The sequence below is a fragment of the Salmo salar genome, chromosome 01 (assembly GCF_965601325.2).
Source record: "Salmo salar chromosome 01, fSalSal1, whole genome shotgun sequence".
In the NCBI taxonomy this organism is placed as follows: Eukaryota; Metazoa; Chordata; class Actinopteri; order Salmoniformes; family Salmonidae; genus Salmo; species Salmo salar.
In genome coordinates, this window is record NC_138291.1 from 55563966 (window position 1) to 55583037 (window position 19072).

Genomic DNA, 19072 nt, shown 5'->3' on the forward strand with positions numbered 1-19072 from the left:
CTCAATGCAGCCTATAGATATAAATTGCACAATAATTAAACATTTTTGGACTGTAAGGTATTGTTTTCTTTTTAAGTCAATCCACACATCACTAGGCCTACTGCAGATGTTAATAACATTCTCTGAAGATTATAATTCCTCACTGCAGGAACTATACAGTGCCTTCGGAAAGTATTCAGACCCCCTGACTTTTTCCACATTTTGTTACGTTACAGCCTTATTTTAAAATGTATTAAATATATTTTTTTCCTCAATCTACACACAATACCCCATAATGACAAAGCAAAAACAGGTTTAGCAACATACATAAGTATTCAGACCCTTTACTCAGTACTTTGAAGCACCTTCGGGTTTTTAGTCACCTCCCTGACCAATGCCCTTCTCCCCGATTGCTCAGTATGGCTGGGTGGTCAGCTCTATGAGGAGCCTTGGTGATTCAAAACTTCTTCCATTTAAGAATGATGGAGGCCACTGTGTTCTTTGACCTTCAATGCTGCAGAAATGTTTTGGTACCCTTCCCCAGATCTGTGCCTCGACACAATCCTGTCTCAGAGATCTACGAACAATTCCTTCGACCTCATGGCTTGGTTTTTGCTCTGACATGCACTATCAACTGTGGGACCTTATATAGACAGGTGTTTGCCTTTCCAAATCATGTCCAATCAATTGAATTTACCACAGGTGGACTCCAATCAAGTTGTAGAAACATCTCAAGGATAATCAATGGAAACAGGATGTATCTGAGCTCAATTTAGAGTATCATAGAAAAGGGTCTGAATACTTATGTCAATAGGTATGTGTTTGAATGTTTTGTAATTTTGCAAAGAATTAAAAAAAAAAAACCTTTTTTTCGCTTTGTCATTACGGGTTATTGTGTGTAGGTTGCTGAGGATTTTTTTTTTTTTTTTTTTACATCTATTTAATCCATTTTACAATAAGGCTGTAACATAACAAAATGTGCAAAAAGTCAAGGGGTCTGATTACTTTCTGATGGCACTAGCGACTCGGGGAGAGACTTTTTCTGGTCCACACGTAATTTTGTAGTGCGTTCACATTTTTTTTTTGCAGCCCATATAATTATTTGTTGAGGTAAAACTTTATTTGAACTCACAGGTCACAATCTGACATGATGGCAGTACAATTTGTAGGCTTACATTAGACATTAGCTATTTTTACATGGTTTTAGGTAGCCTACATTTTTAAGCGCTACTGAACGAAGAGCGATTTGGGAGCCAAATGACCCTCTTTATTAAATGAATGGAGCCAAATGAACCGGCTCACTGAGAGTCGCTTCCGCCGTTAGTTGTTGCTAAGATACGCTCCCAATTTTCTAACCACAACAAGCAGCAAGCTTAGTAGTGGTGCGACGCAAAAACTTGTCAGTAAGGCTAAGTATTTAGCTAGTAGTATCTATTAAAGTAGTAGTGACATATAAATTACTTACCAAGTTAATTAACGTTATGTTAGCTAGCAAGCTAGTTATTTGCTAAAGCTAGCCAGGCTCGGCTAAGTTAACATAGCAACCACCTGTCAAGACTGAGCATCATGGATCTTCACATTCGCCAGTATTTGACCAAGGCACGCCAACAAAAAGGTAACACACTACTAGCTAGTTTCTTAGCTAGCTAAATAGTTGACTGACAATATTGTTGAACACGTTTCATATCATGTGGTTTTGTCTTTAGACACTGATGCGCTGAATGCAGCCTATGACATGATCAGAGAGGGGACACCTGAAGAGACAGCGTCAGATACGCGATGCATCTGCCCGGAGTTGTACGTTATGTGCGCAGAACAAGCCCTACAGGTAGGCCTATGATGTGCTATAATGTTGCAAACAATTCTATTAGCTACAGTGTTACAATGTTGTTACATTGTTGTTACAATGTTGCATTGTTACCATAGGTAGTTAGCTAGTGTTTGCTACAATCATGCAGTGGTGATTTTAGTCTTGTTGGGGCAAACTCCCCCCAAATTACTTTTAGATGCATGTCAGCAAAGCCACTAGACAACACTAAACAATACATGAATTGCACTATAATGGTGCCAAACGTTGCCCACAAACTAATAGGTCCTACATAAAGCTGTCCCAACCTCAGATTTCTTTTCAGCACCAGGGAGTGAATCCATACCACCGCTACACCTGGCTATCAGCGGTGCCTTGTCTGGCAGCGAAACTGTTCGGAAACAGTTCAGTTGATATGGCTGACTTGCTTAAACAATTGAGATGTACAAACTATGGCATAAGGGAATGATGAGCGGATAAGAGGCAATCCGTAATTTCAATTAAGACATGAATGAACGAGCTAATGATATGTACAGCGACAAAATTCAGAACATGGGCCATTCTTACAGTATTCTCCCTGTACACCAAGTCAAAACCGTAGGATAAATAAAGGGGCCTATAAGCAGACAATGAAAGCTCTTACAATATTAAATTATGACATTTCTCTAAAACAGGCTATAGGCTACATGTACACCAAGTCAGAACAGTATGTTAAGCTATGAGGGGTAAGGGACCAAATTATTAGGGTGTGGCACATGGGCTACTAACAGCTAACTACGCAACATACACTTAGTATTGCTTTCTTAGCTACAGTATACATATCTCCCTGGCATATTACATCATTTATGTAGTAGCATACACATTTTTTTTGGACTCACCTTGTTGTGCTGTGCTCACTTGAACAGGAAGGTGGTGCGACAGTCCTTGTGGGAAAAGTTGGTCATCAAAGTCTGGCGTTCTCTGGATTTATGGTGCTTTCAAGAAAACTGGGAACTCTGGAAATCGAACTCTCGAATCATGGCGTCAGTGATCTTCAGGTCAGAGCTCTAGAAAGAGGCCAGAGTTCCCGACTTGGAATTCTGATTTGGATGACCGTTCAAAATGCATTTTCCCAATCGGAGCTCGTTTTTTTCCTGAGTTCCCAGTTGTCTTGAACTCACTGAAGTTTGAGATTTCCCAGTTCCGAGTTTCCAGTTGTTTTGAACGCTGCAGAAATCATGCTGGATTAACAGAATGGCCAATGTATTCAACCTTTTCATGCCCATGGTGTTGCATGTTTTTTTATTTTTTTATTTTATTTCACCTTTATTTAACCAGGTAGGCAAGTTGAGAACAAGTTCTCATTTACAATTGCGACCTGGCCAAGATAAAGCAAAGCAGTTCGACAACATACAAAAACACAGAGTTACACATGGAGTAAAACAACATACAATCAATGATGCAGTAGAATAAAAAAAAAAAATAATAAAAAAATAAGACTATATACAATGTGAGCAAATGATGTGAGATAAGGGAGGTAAAGGCAAAAAAATGCCATGGTGGCAAAGTAAATAAAGTATAGCAAGAAAAACACTGGAATGGTAGATTTGTAGTTTGAAGAAAGTCCAGAGATAAAATATAAATAATATGGTGCAAAGGAGCAAAATAAATAAAATAAATAAATACAGTAGGGGAAGAGGTAGTAGTTTGGGCTAAATTATAGATGGGCTATGTGCAGGTGCAGTGATCTGTGAGCTGCTCTGACAGCTGGTGCTTAAAGCTAGTGAGGGAGATAAGTGTTTCCAGTTTCAGAGATTTTTGTAGTTCGTTCCAGTCATTGGCAGCAGAGAACTGGAAGGAGAGACGACCAAAGGAGGAGTTGGCTTTAGGGGTGACCAGAGAGATATACCTGCTGGAGCGCGTGCTACAGGTGGGTGCTGCTATGGTGACCAGTGAGCGGAGATAAGGGGGGACTTTACCTAGCAGAGTCTTGTAGATGACCTGGAGCCAATGTGTTTGGCGACGATTATGAAGCGAAGGCCAGCCAACGAGAGCGTACAGGTCGCAGTGGTGGGTAGTATATGGGGCTTTGGTGACAAAACGGATGGCACTGTGATAGACTGCATCCAGCTTGTTGAGTAGGGTATTGGAAGCTATTTTGTAAATGACATCGCCGAAGTCGAGGATTGGTAGGATGGTCAGTTTTACGAGGGTATGTTTGGCAGCATGAGTGAAGGATGCTTTGTTGCGAAATAGGAAGCCAATTCGAGATTTCACTTTGGATTGGAGATGATTGATGTGAGTCTGGAAGGAGAGTTTACAGTCTAACCAGACACCTAGGTATTTGTAGTTGTCCACAAATTCTAAGTTAGAACCGTCCAGAGAAGTGATGCTGGACAGGCGGGCAGGTGCAGGCAGCGATCGGTTGAAGAGCATGCATTTAGTTTTATTTGTGTTTAGGAGCAGTTGGAGACCACGGAAGGAGAGTTGAATGGCATTGAAGCTCGTCTGGAGGGTTGTTAACACAGTGTCCAAAGAAGGGCCAGAAGTGTACAGAATGGTGTCGTCTGCGTAGAGGTGGATCAGAGATTCACCAGCAGCAAGAGCGACATCATTTATGTATACAGAGAAAAGAGTTGGCCCAAGAATTGAACCCTGTGGTACCCCCATAGAGACTGCCAGAGGTCCAGACAGTAGGCCCTCCGATTTGACACACTGAACTCTGTCAGAGAAGTAGTTGGTGAACCAGGCGACGCAATCGTTTGAGAAACCAAGGCTACTGAGTCTGCCGATGAGGATGTGGTGATTAACAGAGTCAAAAGCTTTGGCCAGGTCAATGAATACGGCAGCACAGTAATGTTTCTTATCGATGGCGGTTACGATGTCGTTTAGGACCTTGAGCGTGGCTGAGGTGCACCCATGACCAGCTCTGAAACCAGATTGCATAGCGGAGAGGGTGCGGTGGGATTCGAAATGGTCGGTAATCTGTTTGTTGACTTGGCTTTCGAAGACCTTAGAAAGGCAGGGTAGGATGGATATAGGTCTGTAGCAATTTGGGTCAAGAGTGTCACCTCCTTTGAAGAGGGGGATGACAGCAGCTGCTTTCCAATCTATGGGAATCTCAGACGACACGAAAGAGAGGTTGAACAGGCTAGTAATAGGGGTTGCAATAATTTCGGCAGATAATTTTAGAAAGAAAGGGTCCAGATTGTCAAGCCCAGCTGATTTGTAGGGGTCCAGATTTTGCAGCTCTTTCAGAACATCAGCTGAATGGATTTGGGAGAAGGAGAAATGGGGGAGGCTTGGGCGAGTTGCTGTGGGGGGTGCAGTGCTGTTGAATGCAGTAGGGGTAGTTAGGTGGAAAGCATGGCCAGCCGTAGAAAAATGCTTATTGAAATTCTCAATTATAGTGGGCTTATCGGTGGTGACAGAGTTTCCTATCCTCAGTGCAGTGGGCAGTTGGGAGGAGGTGTTCTTATTCTCCATGGACTTTACAATGTCCCAGAACTTTTTAGAGTTGGAGTTGCACGAAGCGAATTTCTGTTTGAAAAAGCTAGCCTTGGCGTTTCTAACTGCCTGTGTGTATTGGTTTCTAACTTCCCTAAAAAGTTGCATATCGCGGGGGCAGTTCGATGCTAATGCAGAACGCCACAGGATATTTTTGTGTTGGTTAAGGGCAGTCAGGTCTGGGGAGAACCAAGGGCTATATCTGTTCCTGGTTCTAAATTTCTTGAAAGGGGCATGCTTATTTAAGATGGTGAGGAAGGCATTTTTAAAAAATAACCAGGCATCCTCTACTGACGGGATGAGGTCAATATCCTTCCAGGATACCAGGGCCAGGTCGATTAGAAAGGCTTGCTCGTTGAAATGTTTCAGGGAGCGTTTGACAGTGATGAGTGGAGGTCGTTTGACCGCTGACCCATTACGGGTGCAGGCAATGAGGCAGTGATCGCTGAGATCTTGGTTGAAAACAGCAGAGGTGTATTTAGAGGGCACGTTGGTTAGGATGATATCTATGAGGGTGCCACTGTTTGCGGCTTTGGGGTTGTACCTGGTGGGTTCATTAATAATTTGTGTGAGATTGAGGGCATCAAGCTTGGATTGTAGGATGGCTGGGGTGTTAAGCATGTCCCAGTTTAGGTCACCTAGTAGCACGAGCTCTGAAGATAGATGGGGGGCAATCAGTTCACATATGGTGTCCAGAGCACAACTAGGGGCCGAGGGGGGTCTATAGCAGGCGGCAACGGTGAGAGACTTGTTTTTGGAGAGGTGGATTTTTAAAATTAGAAGTTCAAATTGTTTGGGTACAGACCTGGATAGCAGGACAGAACTCTGCAGGCTATCTCTGCAGTAGATTGCAACACCGCCCCCTTTGGTCGTTCTATCTTGTCTGAAAACGTTGTAGTTAGGGATGAAGATTTCAGAGTTTTTGGTGGACTTCCTAAGCCAAGATTCAGACACAGCTAGGACATCCGGGTTGGCGGAGTGTGCTAAAGCAGTGAATAAAACAAACTTAGGGAGGAGGCTTCTAATGTTAACATGCATGAAACCAAGGTTATTACGGTTACAGAAGTCATCAAAAGAGAGCGCCTGGGGAGTAGGAGTGGAGCCAGGCACTGCAGGGCCTGGATTCACCTCTACATCCCCAGAGGAGCAGAGAAGAATAAGTATGAGGGTACGGCTAAAAGCTATAAGAATTGGTCGTCTGTGACGTCCAGAGTAGAGAGAAAAAGGAGCAGGTTTCTGGGGGCGATAAAATAGCTTCAAGGTATAATGTACAGACAAAGGTATGGTGGGATGTGAGTACAGAGGAGGTAAACCTAGGCATTTAGTGATAGTGAGAGAGATATTGTCTCTAGAAACATCATTGAAACCAGAAGATGTCATAGCATGTGTGGGTGGAGGAACTGAGAGGTTGGATAAGGTATAATGAGCAGGGCTAGAGGCTCTACAGTGAAATAAGCCAATAAACACTAACCAGAACAGCAATGGAGAAGGCATATTGACATTAAGGAGAGGCATGCTTAGCCGAGTGATCAAAGGGTCCAGTGAGATTCAGACAGCTAGCCGGGCCATAGGTAGCAAGCTGGTGGAAGATGGGAGGGAGGTCTGTTTTTAGCCAGCTCGTGCGTTTCCGTCTGTGGGTTAGTGGGGTTCCGTGTGGAAGGGGGGACCTGTCCAAGTTGGCAAAATAGTTAGTTATAGTGGCCCAAGAAAAGTGTCCGATAGACCTATTCAGATCGCAGCCGAAAAGACAGCTAACGATTAGCGGGCCGCAGATGGGCGATCAGGTTACGTCGCGACGGAGGGGCCAGTTGGATAACTCCCTCGGGCAGATAACGTCGGTGGTCCAGTCGTGAAGACCCGATGGGGCTCCGGATCGGCAGTAAAACGGGTCAGGATAGGTGAGTTGTAGCCCAGGAGACACTTCAGCTGGCTAGCTCAGGAATAGCCCAGGAGTGGCTGACGGAACTCTTCAGCTGGCTAGCTCCGTAATAATGTGTGTTATTTCCGTGACCGACGTTGCCAATAGTCACTCAGGTAGCAGCTAGTTAGCTGCAAGATCCAGGTGTAAATGCCCAGAGCCTGCGGTAGAAATCGGGGAAAGGAGAGAGAATAGGTCCGGTATGCTCTGGTCTGAGTCGCGCTGTACAAAAACTGGCGATAGCTTTTCGAGCTAATGGATAGCTGAGGACAGCTAACCGTGGCTAGCTGAACTTCAACGTAGCCAGTGAAAATGGCTAACCTCTTGCTAGCTTCTGTTGTGGAATTCAGATGAGGTAAATAATACTTTCTTTTTTTTAAATTGGTGAGGCGGGTTGCAGGAGAGTGCTTTGAGGTTGAGTTTTTAGAATTAAAAAAGAATATATATATATATATAAAAAGATAAGTGAAAAAAAAAAAAAAAAATATGTAAATATATAAATACACGGGACACGACAAGAGGAGGGTAGAGGACGTCTGAACTGCTACGCCATCTTGGGGAAAAAAGTGTGAATGTTTATTCTTTTAAGCTTGGAAAAGGGACCCTTAAAACCCAGACCTGGACCACACACACACTCTCCACTGAATAGCAGGCAAGTGATTGCTTTTCAACGCTTGCAGTTAGCCACTGATTCCTTCCAAACCACTTATTGTTGAATTTGCGATTTCCAACTTGTAGAATGTTTGTCCAATGAGCACTGATACGTTTTATCTATAATTTCTCTTCAGATGACAAGGATTGAAAAAGATTTGCCAGTAGATTGTCAACTTGATTCATGATGACTGCTTGTCTAGCTTGCTAAGATTTTGAAAGTATGATGTTGACATGAACAGTCAAATCAAAGCTACGGTAGATACAGTTGGAGTCGAAAGTTTACATACACTTAGGTTGGAGTCAATAAAACTCATTTTTCAACCACTCGACAAATTTCTTGTTAACAAACTATAATTTTGGCAAGTCGGTTAGGACATCTACTTTGTGCATGACAAGTAATTTTTCCAACAATTGTTTACAGACAGATTATTTCACTTATAATTCATGGATCACAATTTCAGAGGGTCAGAGGTTAATGTGCACTAAGTTGACTGAGCCTTTAAACAGCTGGGAAAATTCCAGAAAATGATGTTATGGCTAAAGAGGCTTCTGAGAGGCTAATTGACATCATTTGAGTCAATTGGAGGTGTACCTGTGGATGTACACTGCTCAAAAAAATAAAGGGAACACTTAAACAACACAATGTAACTCCAAGTCAATCACACTTCTGTGAAATCAAACTGCCCACTTAGGAAGCAACACTGATTGACAATAAATTTCACATGCTGTTGTGCAAATGGAATAGACAACAGGTGGAAATTATAGGCAATTAGCAAGACACCCCCAATAAAGGAGTGGTTCTGCAGGTGGGGACCACAGACCACTTCTCAGTTCCTATGCTTCCTGGCTGATGTTTTGGTCACTTTTGAATGCTGGCGGTGCTTTCACTCTAGTGGTAGCATGAGACGGAGTCTACAACCCACACAAGTGGCTCAGGTAGTGCAGCTCATCCAGGATGGCACATCAATGCGAGCTGTGGCAAGAAGGTTTGCTGTGTCTGTCAGCGTAGTGTCCAGAGCATGGAGGCGCTACCAGGAAACAGGCCAGTACATCAGGAGACGTGGAGGAGGCCGTAGGAGGGCAACAACCCAGCAGCAGGACCGCTACCTCAACCTTTGTGCAAGGAGGAGCAGGAGAAGCACTGCCAGAGCCCTGCAAAATGACCTCCAGCAGGCCACAAATGTGCATGTGTCTGCTCAAACGGTCAGAAACAGACTCCATGAGGGTGGTATGAGGGCCCGACGTCAACAGGTGGGGGTTGTGCTTACAGCCCAACACCGTGCAGGACGTTTGGCATTTGCCAGAGAACACCAAGATTGGCAAATTCGCCACTGGCTCTTCACAGATGAAAGCAGGTTCACACTGAGCACGTGACAGACGTGACAGAGTCTGGAGACGCCGTGGAGAACGTTCTGCTGCCTGCAACATCCTCCAGCATGACCGGTTTGGCGGTGGGTCAGTCATGGTGTGGGATGGCATTTCTTTGGGGGGCCGCACAGCCCTCCATGTGCTCGCCAAAGGTAGCCTGACTGCCATTAGGTACCGTGATGAGATCCTCAGACCCCTTGTGAGACCATATGCTGGTGCGGTTGGCCCTGGGTTCCTCCTAATGCAAGACAATGCTAGACCTCATGTGGCTGGAGTGTGTCAGCAGTTCCTGCAAGAGGAAGGCATTGATGCTATGGACTGGCCAGCCCGTTCCCCAGACCTGAATCCAATTGAGCACATCTGGGACATCATGTCTCGCTCCATCCACCAACGCCACATTGCACCACAGACTGTCCAGGAGTTGGCGGATGCTTTAGTCCAGGTCTGGGAGGAGATCCCTCTGGAGACCATCTGCCACCTCATCAGGAGCATGCCCAGGCGTTGTAGGGAGGTCATACAGGCACGTGGAGGCCACACACACTACTGAGACTCATTTTGACTTGTTTTAAGGACATTACATCAAAGTTGGATCAGCCTGTAGTGTGGTTTTCCACTTTAATTTTGAGTGTGACTCCAAATCCAGATCTCCATGGGTTGATAAATTGGATTTCCATTGATAATTTTTGTGTGATTTTGTTGTCAGCACATTCAACTATGTAAAGAAAAAAGTATTTAATAAGATTATTTCTTTCATTCAGATCTAGGATGTGTTGTTTAAGTGTTCCCTTTATTTTTTTTTAGCAGTATATTTCAAGGCCTACCTTCAAACTCAGTGCCTCTTTGCTTGACATCATGGGAAAATCAAAAGAAATTAGCCAAGACCTCAGAACAAGTCTGGTTCATCCTTGGGGGCAATTTCCAAACGCCTGAAGGTACCACGTTCATCTGTACAAACAATAGTACGCAAGTATAAACACCATGGGACCACGCAGCCGTCATACCGCTCAGGAAGGAGACGCGTTCTGTCTCCTAGAGATGAAAGTACTTTTGTGCAAAAAGTGCAAATCAATCCAAGAACAACAGCAAAGGACCTGGTGAAGATGCTGGAGGAAACAAGTACAAAAGTATCTATATTCACAGTAAAATGAGTCCTATATCGACATAACCTGAAAGGCCACTCAGCAAGGAAGAAGCCACTGCTCCGAAACCGCCATAAAAAAGCCAGACTACGGTTTGCAACTGCACATGGGGACAAATATCGTATTTTTTGGAGAAATGTCCTCTGGTCTGATGAAACAAAAATAAAACTGCTTGCAAGCCGAAGAACACAATCCCAACCGTGAAGCACGGGGGTGGCAGCATCATGTTGTGTGGGTGCTTTGCTGCAGAAGGGACTGGTGCACATCACAAAATAGATGGCATCATGAGGCAGGAAAATGATGTGGATATATTGAAGCAACATCTCAAGACATCAGTCAGGAAGTTAAAGCTTGGTCGCAAATGGGTCTTCCAAATGGACAATGACCCCAAGCATACTTCCAAAGTTGTGGTAAAATGGCTTAAGGACAACAGCATGGCTACCACAGCATTCTTCAGCGATACGCCATCCAATCTGGTTTGTGCTTAGTGGGACTATCACTTGTTTTTCAACAGTACAATGACCCAAAACACACTTCCAGGCTGTTTAAGGGTTATTTAACCCTTAAGGAGAGTGATGGAGTGCTGCATCAGATGACCTGGCCTCCCCAATCACCCGAACTCAACCCAATTGAGATGGTTTTGGATGAGTTGGACCGCGGAGTGAAGGAAAAGTAGACAACAAGTGCTCAGCATATGCGTTAGCAAAGCATTCCTCATGAAGCTGGTTGAGAGAATGCCAAGAGTGTGCAAAGCTGTCATCAAGGCAAAGGGTGGCTCCTTTGAAGAATCTAAAATATATATATATTTTGATTTGTTTAACACTTTTTGGGTTACAACATGATTCCATATGTGTTATTTCATAGTTTAGATGTCTTCACTATTATTCTACATTGTAGAAAATAGTAAAAAATAAAGAAAAACCCTTGAATGATAAGATGTGTCCAAACTTTTGAGTGGTACTGTATATATATTTTTTGCTAAACAGGTGTCTCGGAACAGGTGGGGTTTAGCCTCAGCTGCCCTGAATGACGGGTCGCCACTGCAATCATGTCCCTAATCCCACATTCTATGCGTCTAACTTTTCTTTCTGTGCTTAGCACAGTCATGTCATGGTTGTTGGTATTAAAAGGATATAGTTAAGTCTAGGCTTCTCTATAAAATGTTTCTATTTAAGGTCAGGAAGTAGGCTATTTACTTTGAACAAGATTGAATACTCAACAATGACATATACAGCAAACAATGACATTTTGTTTATGAATGCAGAGCCAACCTAACAGGATAACACTATATTAAGAAAACATGAGAAGAAAAATAACATAATGGATTCTATAAGGATTCCTGTACAAAACACATTTTAACCGTACAGGAATTTCATTAAAGAAAAGACAAAATTGAGATGCTAAAATCCTCTCAATGAAAAGTTGAGACATGTCCTCTGTGTGCATCTGGCATTTGTTTTGAAAAGTGAGTGATCATGGTGTAAAGAGATCCTGGGGCTTGTGTTGGTAAGACCTGATGTTGTACAATGGGTCAAGTGTTCCCAAACTTTTTCACTCAGGCCCCCCTTCCAGGATTGGGGAAAGGTATGCAATGACTGACATGATGAGAAAAAACTGATGATGCACTTCCCAATTTGTGCATTCTACTATTACAACTTTCAAGAGTAAGTTAAAAGCCGGACTGAGTTGTATGAACTGAATGCATTCACTACTGTAAGTCGCTCTGGATAAGAGCGTCTGCTAAATGACTATAATGTAAATGTAAAAATGTCTAACCTAGAAGTGACAAAAGCATGGATACATTTTTCTGCATATTTTTTGGACAGAAAGTTTCTGATTTTTGCAATGTTACGTAGATGGAAAAAAATCTGTCCTTGAAACAGTGTTGATATGTTTGTCAAAAGAGAGATCAGGGTCCAGAGTAACGCCGAGGTCCTTCACAGTTTTATTTGAGACGACTGTACAACCAATAAGATGATTGTCAGATTCAACAGAAGACCTCTTTGTTTCTTGGGACCTAGAACTAGCATCTCTGTTTTGTCCGAGTTTAAAAGTAGAACATTTGCTTCCATCCACTTCCTTATGTCTGAAACACAGGCTTCCAGGGAGGGCAATTTTGGGGCTTCACCATGTTTCATCAAAATGTACAGCTGTGTGTCGTCCGTATAGCAGTGAAAGTTAACATTATGTTTCCGGATGACATCACCAAGAGGTAAAATATATAGTGAAAACAATAGCGGTCCTAAAACGGAGCCTTGAGGAACACATTTGTCAGAGGACAAACCACCTACAGAGGCAAACTGATATCTTTCCGACAGATAAGATCTCAACCAGGCCAGAACTTGTCCGTGTAGACCAATTTGGGTTTCCAATCTCTCCAAAAGAATGTGGTGATCGATGGTATCAAAAGCAGCACTAAGGTCTAGGAGCACGAGGACAGATGCAGAGACTGACGCTATTAAAAGGTAATTTACCACTTTCACAAGTGCAGTCTCAATGCTATGATGGGGTCTAAAACCAGACTGAAGCGTTTCGTATACATTGTTTGTCTTCAGGAAGGCAGTTGTCTTCAGGAAAGCAGTTAGTTGCAGTGCAACAGCTTTTCTTTTTAAAGGAATGGGAGATTCGATATAGGCCGATGAGTTTTTTATATTTTCTGGGTCAAGGTTTGGCTTTTTCAAGAGAGGCTTTATTACTGCCACTTTTAGTGAGTTTGGTACACATTCGGTGGATAGAGAGACACTTATAATGTTCAACATAGGAGGGACAAGCACAGGAAGCAGCTCTTTCAGTAGTTTAGTTGGAATAGGGTCCAGTATGCAGCTTGAAGGTTTAGAGGCCATGATTATTTTCATCAATGTGTCAAGAGATATAGAATGAAAAAAGTTGAGTGTCTCCCTTGATCCTAGGTCCTGGCAGTGTTGTGCAGACTCAGGACAACTGAGCTTTGGAGGAATATGCAGATTTAAAGAGGAGTCCGTAATTTGCTTTCTAATGATCATGACCTTTTCCTCAAAGAACTTCATGAATTTATCACTGCTGAAGTGAAAGCCATCCTCTCTTGGGGAATGCTGTTTTTTAGGTAACTTTGCGACAGAATCAAAAATACATTTGGGATTGTTCTTATTTTCCTCAATTAAGTTGGAAAAATAGGATGATTGACCAGCAGTGAGGGCTCTTCGATACTGCACGGTACTGTCTTTCCAAGCTAGTCGGAAGACTTCCAGTTTGGTGTAGCGCCATTTGAGTTCCAATTTTCTCTAAGCTTGCTTCAGGTATTTTCTGTATACCAGGGAGCTAGTTTCTTATGACTTTTTGTTTTTAGGGGTGCGACTGCATCTAAGGTATTACGCAAGGTTAAATTGAGTTCCTCAGGTGGTTAACTGATTTTTGTACTCTGATGTCCTTGGGTAGGTGGAGGGAGTCTGGAAGGGCATCTAGGAATCTTTAGGATGTCTGAGAATTTATACCACGGCTTTTGATGATCCTTGGTTGGGGTCTGAGCAGATTATTTGTTGCGATTGCAAACGTAATAAAATGGTGGTCCGATAGTCCAGGATTATGAGGAAAAACATTAAGATCCACAACATTTATTCCACGGGACAAAACTAGGTCCAGAGTATGACTGTGGCAGTGAGTAGGTCTGGAGACATGTTGAACAAAACCCACTGAGTCGATGATGGCTCCAAAAGCCTTTTGGAGTGGGTCTGTGGGCTTTTCCATGTGAATATTAAAGTCACCAAACATTTTTATATTATCTGCCATGACTACAAGGTCCAATAGGAATTCAGGCAACTCAGTGAGGAATGCTGTATATGGCCCAGGAGGCCTGTAAACAGTAGCTATAAAAAGTGATTGAGTAGGCTGCATAGATTTCATGACTAAAAGATCAAAAGACGAAAATTGTAAATCGAAATTTGCTATCGTGAATGTTAGTAACACCTCCGCCTTTGCGGGAATGTGCGGCGGATATGCTCACTAGTGTAACCAGGAGGTGAGGCCTCATTTAACACAGTAAATTCATCAGGCTTAAGCCATGTTTCAGTCAGGCCAATCACATCAAGATTATGATCAGTGATTAGTTAATTAGTTAACTGCCTTGGAAGTGAGGGATCTAACATTAAGTAGCCCTATTTTGGGATGTGAGATATCACAATCTCTTTCAATAATGACAGGAATGGAGGAGGTCTTTATTCCAGTGAGATTGCTAAGGCGAACACCGCCATGTTTAGTTTTGCCCAACCTAGATCAAGGCACAGACACGGTCTCAATGGGGATAGCTGAGCTGACTACACTGACTGTGCTAGTGGCAGACTCCACTAAGCTGGCAGGCTGGCTAACAGCCTGCTGCCTGGCCTGCGGCATATCTCATTGTGGAGCTAGGGGAGTTAGAGCTCTGTCTATGTTCGTAGATAAGATGAGAGCACCCCTCCAGCTAGGATGGAGTCCGTCACTCCTCAGTACGCCAGGCTTGTGTGAGTCTCAGAAAGAGGACCAATTATCTACAAATTCTATCTTTTGGGAAGGGCAGAAAACGGTTTTCAACCAGCGATTGAGTTGTGAGACTCTGCTGTAGAGCTCATCACTCCCCCTAACTGGGAGGGGGCCAGAGACAAATACTCGATGCCGACACATCTTTATAGCTGATTTACACGCTGAAGCTATGTTGCGCTTGGTGACCTCTGACTGTTTCATCCTAATATAGTTGGTGCCGAACATGGATAACAATATCCCTCTACTCTCTACCCTACATTTAGGCTACTCTACTAGCCAATTCATTTGGTTCACAGGAGTGTATTGTTGGTCCAGAAATAACCATGTCCATATTATTTAGGGCAGTATTCAGACTTCACTTTGAGCGTAACTCAGACTTTCAAGTGAATCATTCATTGATGTCAAAGGGAGACTCGCAGATGTCACATCTCTGAATACTGCACTTACTGTGTATAGCCCTGGTATACCTGAAATAGGACATTGAACTGTTCAAAACATCAGATTTGATATGATCTGACTGTGTTTTTACACTGACTGAGTAGGTAACTCAGGTGAGAAATACACTACGTGACCAGAAGTATTTGAACACCTGCTCGTCGTACATATCATTACAAAGTCATGTGCATTAATATGGAGTAGGTCCCACCCTTGTTGCTATAATAGTCACCACTCTTCTGGGAAGGCTTTCCACTAGATATTGTAACATTGCTGCAGGGGCTTTCTTCTATTCAGCCACAAGCATTAGTGAGGTCGGGGACTGATGTTCGGCGATTAGGCCTGGCTCGCAGTCGGCGTTCCAATTCACCCCAAGGTGTTAGATGGGATTGAGGTCAGGGCTCTGTGCAGGCCAGTCAAGTTCTTCCACACCGATCCCGACAAACCATTTATGTATGGACCTCGCTTTGTGCACGGGGGCATTGTCATTCTGAAACAGGAAAGGGCCTTCCCCAAACTGTTGCCGCAAAGTTGGAAGCACAGAATCGTCTAGAATTTCATTGTATGCTGTAGTTTTAAGATTTCCCTTCACTGGAACTAAAGGGCCTAGCTCAAACCATAAACTGCCCCAGACCATTATTCCTCCACCAAAACGTTACAGTTGGTACTATGCATTGAGGCAGTTAGCGTTCTCCTAGCATCCACCAAACCCAGATTAGTCCGTTAGACTGCCAGATGGTGAATCGTGAGTCATCACTCCAGAGAACCTGTTTCCACTGCTCCAGAGTCCAATGGCGGCGATCTTTACACTCTAGCTTGGCATTGCGCATGGTGATCTTAGGCTTGTGTGCGGCTGCTCAGCCATGGAAACCCATTTCATGAATCTCCCGAGGGACTGAGTAATGAAGTGGCTGTACATAATTTGAAAAACGTTTAAATGAAGAGAATCACAGTTTGCTAAGTAATTGACTGAAATTCACTACAATTGTGTTTATTTTCCACTTCGATGGTGAACTTTCTGTACTGCTAACATTCACTTCCAATCATTTCTGCTCGCATTGCTAGTCCCATTGTTTCTAATTCTTCCACATGTATGCAAATCGTTATGGGATATTACAATCCTCTTGTCTTAATCTGTATATTTTCATCCTAGCCTGTAAACTAATCCTGCCTGGCAGATCTTAATGTGCCTTTAGCTTCTACCAAGCCCCATTCCTCTCTTACATAATCTCAACAACAGCCATTAGAGTGTTATATGATGCAGAAGGGAATAGCCTAAGTTGTTTTGTAAATAAAAAGTTAACACATCAAAATACTGTTTAATTCCTAATGAGCCATCCTTGTTTACAGCAATTAGAGATTCAGGCTAATGACAAATATATTGTGGTTAAGATGAGCTGAGATGTATGTTGTTCATATATGGGTCAGGTTGGATAGCACAGAAGAAGTCAGCGTGAATAAGAATCACATTTGTCTTTTGCTCAGAGATCCATGGGCCATAAAGAATGGTTGAATAATGCTTAATTCTTGCCAACAGCAATATGAGCTCACATGGGGCAAATCTTAGGCATGAAGCCTACATGCTTCACAAGATTAAGCATTATTCATATGAACCCTTTAAGAAGACGTACGGGAAATCTCAACAAAGACTCATCATGATTGTATGCTTTTGCCCAGAGAAACACGTGCCATAAGAATTGTTGAATACACCAAACTGAATATTTACAGTGCCTTCGGAAAGTATTCAGACCCCTTGACTTTTTCCACATTTTGTTACAATACAGCCTTATTCTAAAATGGATTAAACTGACACGGATGTCGAAAGGAGGAGCGGACCAAAGTGCAGCATGTGTGTCGTTCCACATTTTATTTATACTGTGAAACTATGCAATACATAAATAAACTGAATGACAAAAAACAACAAACTGTGATGCAGAGGTGAAACATACACTACTCAAAATTATCTCCCACAAACCCAGGTGGGACAAACACCAACTTAAATATGACCTCCAATTAGAGACAACGATGACCTCATTTCTAATTGGAGATCATCCCAAACACAGCCCAACATAGAAATACAAAACTAGAACAACCCAACATAGAAATACAAAACTAGAACATAACAACATAGAAAAACTAAACTAGAAAAATATACTGTCACGCCCTGACCTACTCTACCATAGAAAATAACAGCTTACTATTGTCAGGACGTGACATAAAGCGTTTTTTGTCCTCTTCAATATTACAAACAATACCCCATAATGACAAAGCAAAATGTTTTTTTGAATTTTTTGCTAATTTATAAAAATGTTAAAAAAAAACGATGACATTTACATAAGTATTCAGACCCTTTACTCAGTACTTTATAGAAGCACATTTAACAGCTATTACAGCATCAAGTCTTCTTGGGTATGAGCTTGGCACACCTGTATTTGGGGAGTTTCTCCCATTATTCTCTGCAGATCCTCTTAAGCTCTGACAGGTTGGATTGGGAGCGTCGCTGCACAGCCATTTTCAGGTCTCTCCAGAGATGTTCGATCGGGTTCTGGTCAGGTCTCTGGCTGGGCCTCTCAAGGACATTCAGAGACTTGTCCCGAAGCCACCCCTGCATTGTCTTGGCTGTGTGCTTAGGGTCGTTGTCCTGTTCGAAGGTGTACCTTCGTCCCAGTCTGAGGTCCTGAGCGCTCTGGAGCAGGTTTTCATCAAGGATCTTTGCTCCATTCATCTTTCCCTCTATCCGGAGTAGTCTTCCAGTCCCTGCCACTGAAAAACATCCCCACAGCATGATGCTACCACCACCATGCTTCACCGTAGGGATGGTGCCAGGTTTCTTCCAGATGTGACGCTTGGCATTCAGACCAAAGAGTTCAATCTTGGCTTCATAAGACCAGAGAATCTTGTTTCTCATTGTCTGAGAGTCCTTTAGGTGCCTTTTGGAAAACTCCAAACAGACTGTCATGTGCCTTTTACTGAGGAGTGGCTTCTGTCTGGCCACTCTACCATGAAGGCCTGATTGATGGAGTGCTGCAGAGATGGTTGTCATTATGGGGTATTGTGTGTAAACAATTTAATCCATTTTAGAATAAAGCTGTAACGTAACAAAATGTGGAAAGGGGTCTGAATACTTTCTGAATGCACTGTATATTTAATAAACCCTGTTCTGGATTCAGACCGCAGTCAGCCTGTTGAGTAGAGCTTTTGCCCGTGAAACACTGGCTACCATTGCAAAGTGAACTTTGTTTAATGGGAAAACACATGTATACAAAGAAGGAAATAAATCAACATCGAACTCCGATTTCTGTCAACTTGTTGAATTACAGATTAAAAGTAGAATACTGTTTGAAAACAGCATATTTCAGGGTCTGTTTTGTGTTTTTAGCTGGGATGTGCAGATATCAGCCGAGACTGCCTAATGATGTACTTTGAAGTGAAACCCCCAGCCAATCAATTCCTGTGCCGAGCGTACCTCTGTCAGGGCCAGCTGGAGTCTCCACAGAGCTTTGGGAGTGTGGTGAGGACAAACACGACTAAAAGTCTTCTAGTTTGTGGTTGTTCAGCGATGTTTGATCGTCTAAGTGTATCTTCTCTGATAACCATTGGTTTGACATTTTATAATGGATGAACAGAGACAACCTTTGTGACTCTAGCAGCACTGTCTGTATTTTCCCATAGAACCAGCAGCTTAGCATTGGTTCCTCTGCTCTGACCTCTGCATACTTCCATATGAGGCTCTGGGCCCGGTTGCATAAAACACCTTAAGTTAATATCCCCGTTATCTTTTCCTTAAAGTTT

General features: G+C 43.0%; 1 protein-coding gene across 2 annotated transcripts in view; it reads left to right on the forward strand.

The window, feature by feature from the left end:
* The first annotated feature begins 1106 nt into the window (after window positions 1–1106).
* Window positions 1107–19072, forward strand: part of cfap46 (cilia and flagella associated protein 46) — a 103635-nt gene continuing 85669 nt past the window's right edge. The window contains exons 1-3 of one of the 2 annotated variants that reach the window (XM_082975209.1): window positions 1107–1594; window positions 1686–1807; window positions 18660–18791. In XM_082975209.1, the coding sequence (XP_082831335.1) occupies window positions 1546–1594; window positions 1686–1807; window positions 18660–18791 (303 nt within the window). In that variant the 5' untranslated portion in view covers window positions 1107–1545. The remainder of the gene's footprint in view (window positions 1595–1685; window positions 1808–18659; window positions 18792–19072) is intronic. The other variant, XM_014200142.3, reaches the window with a different exon arrangement.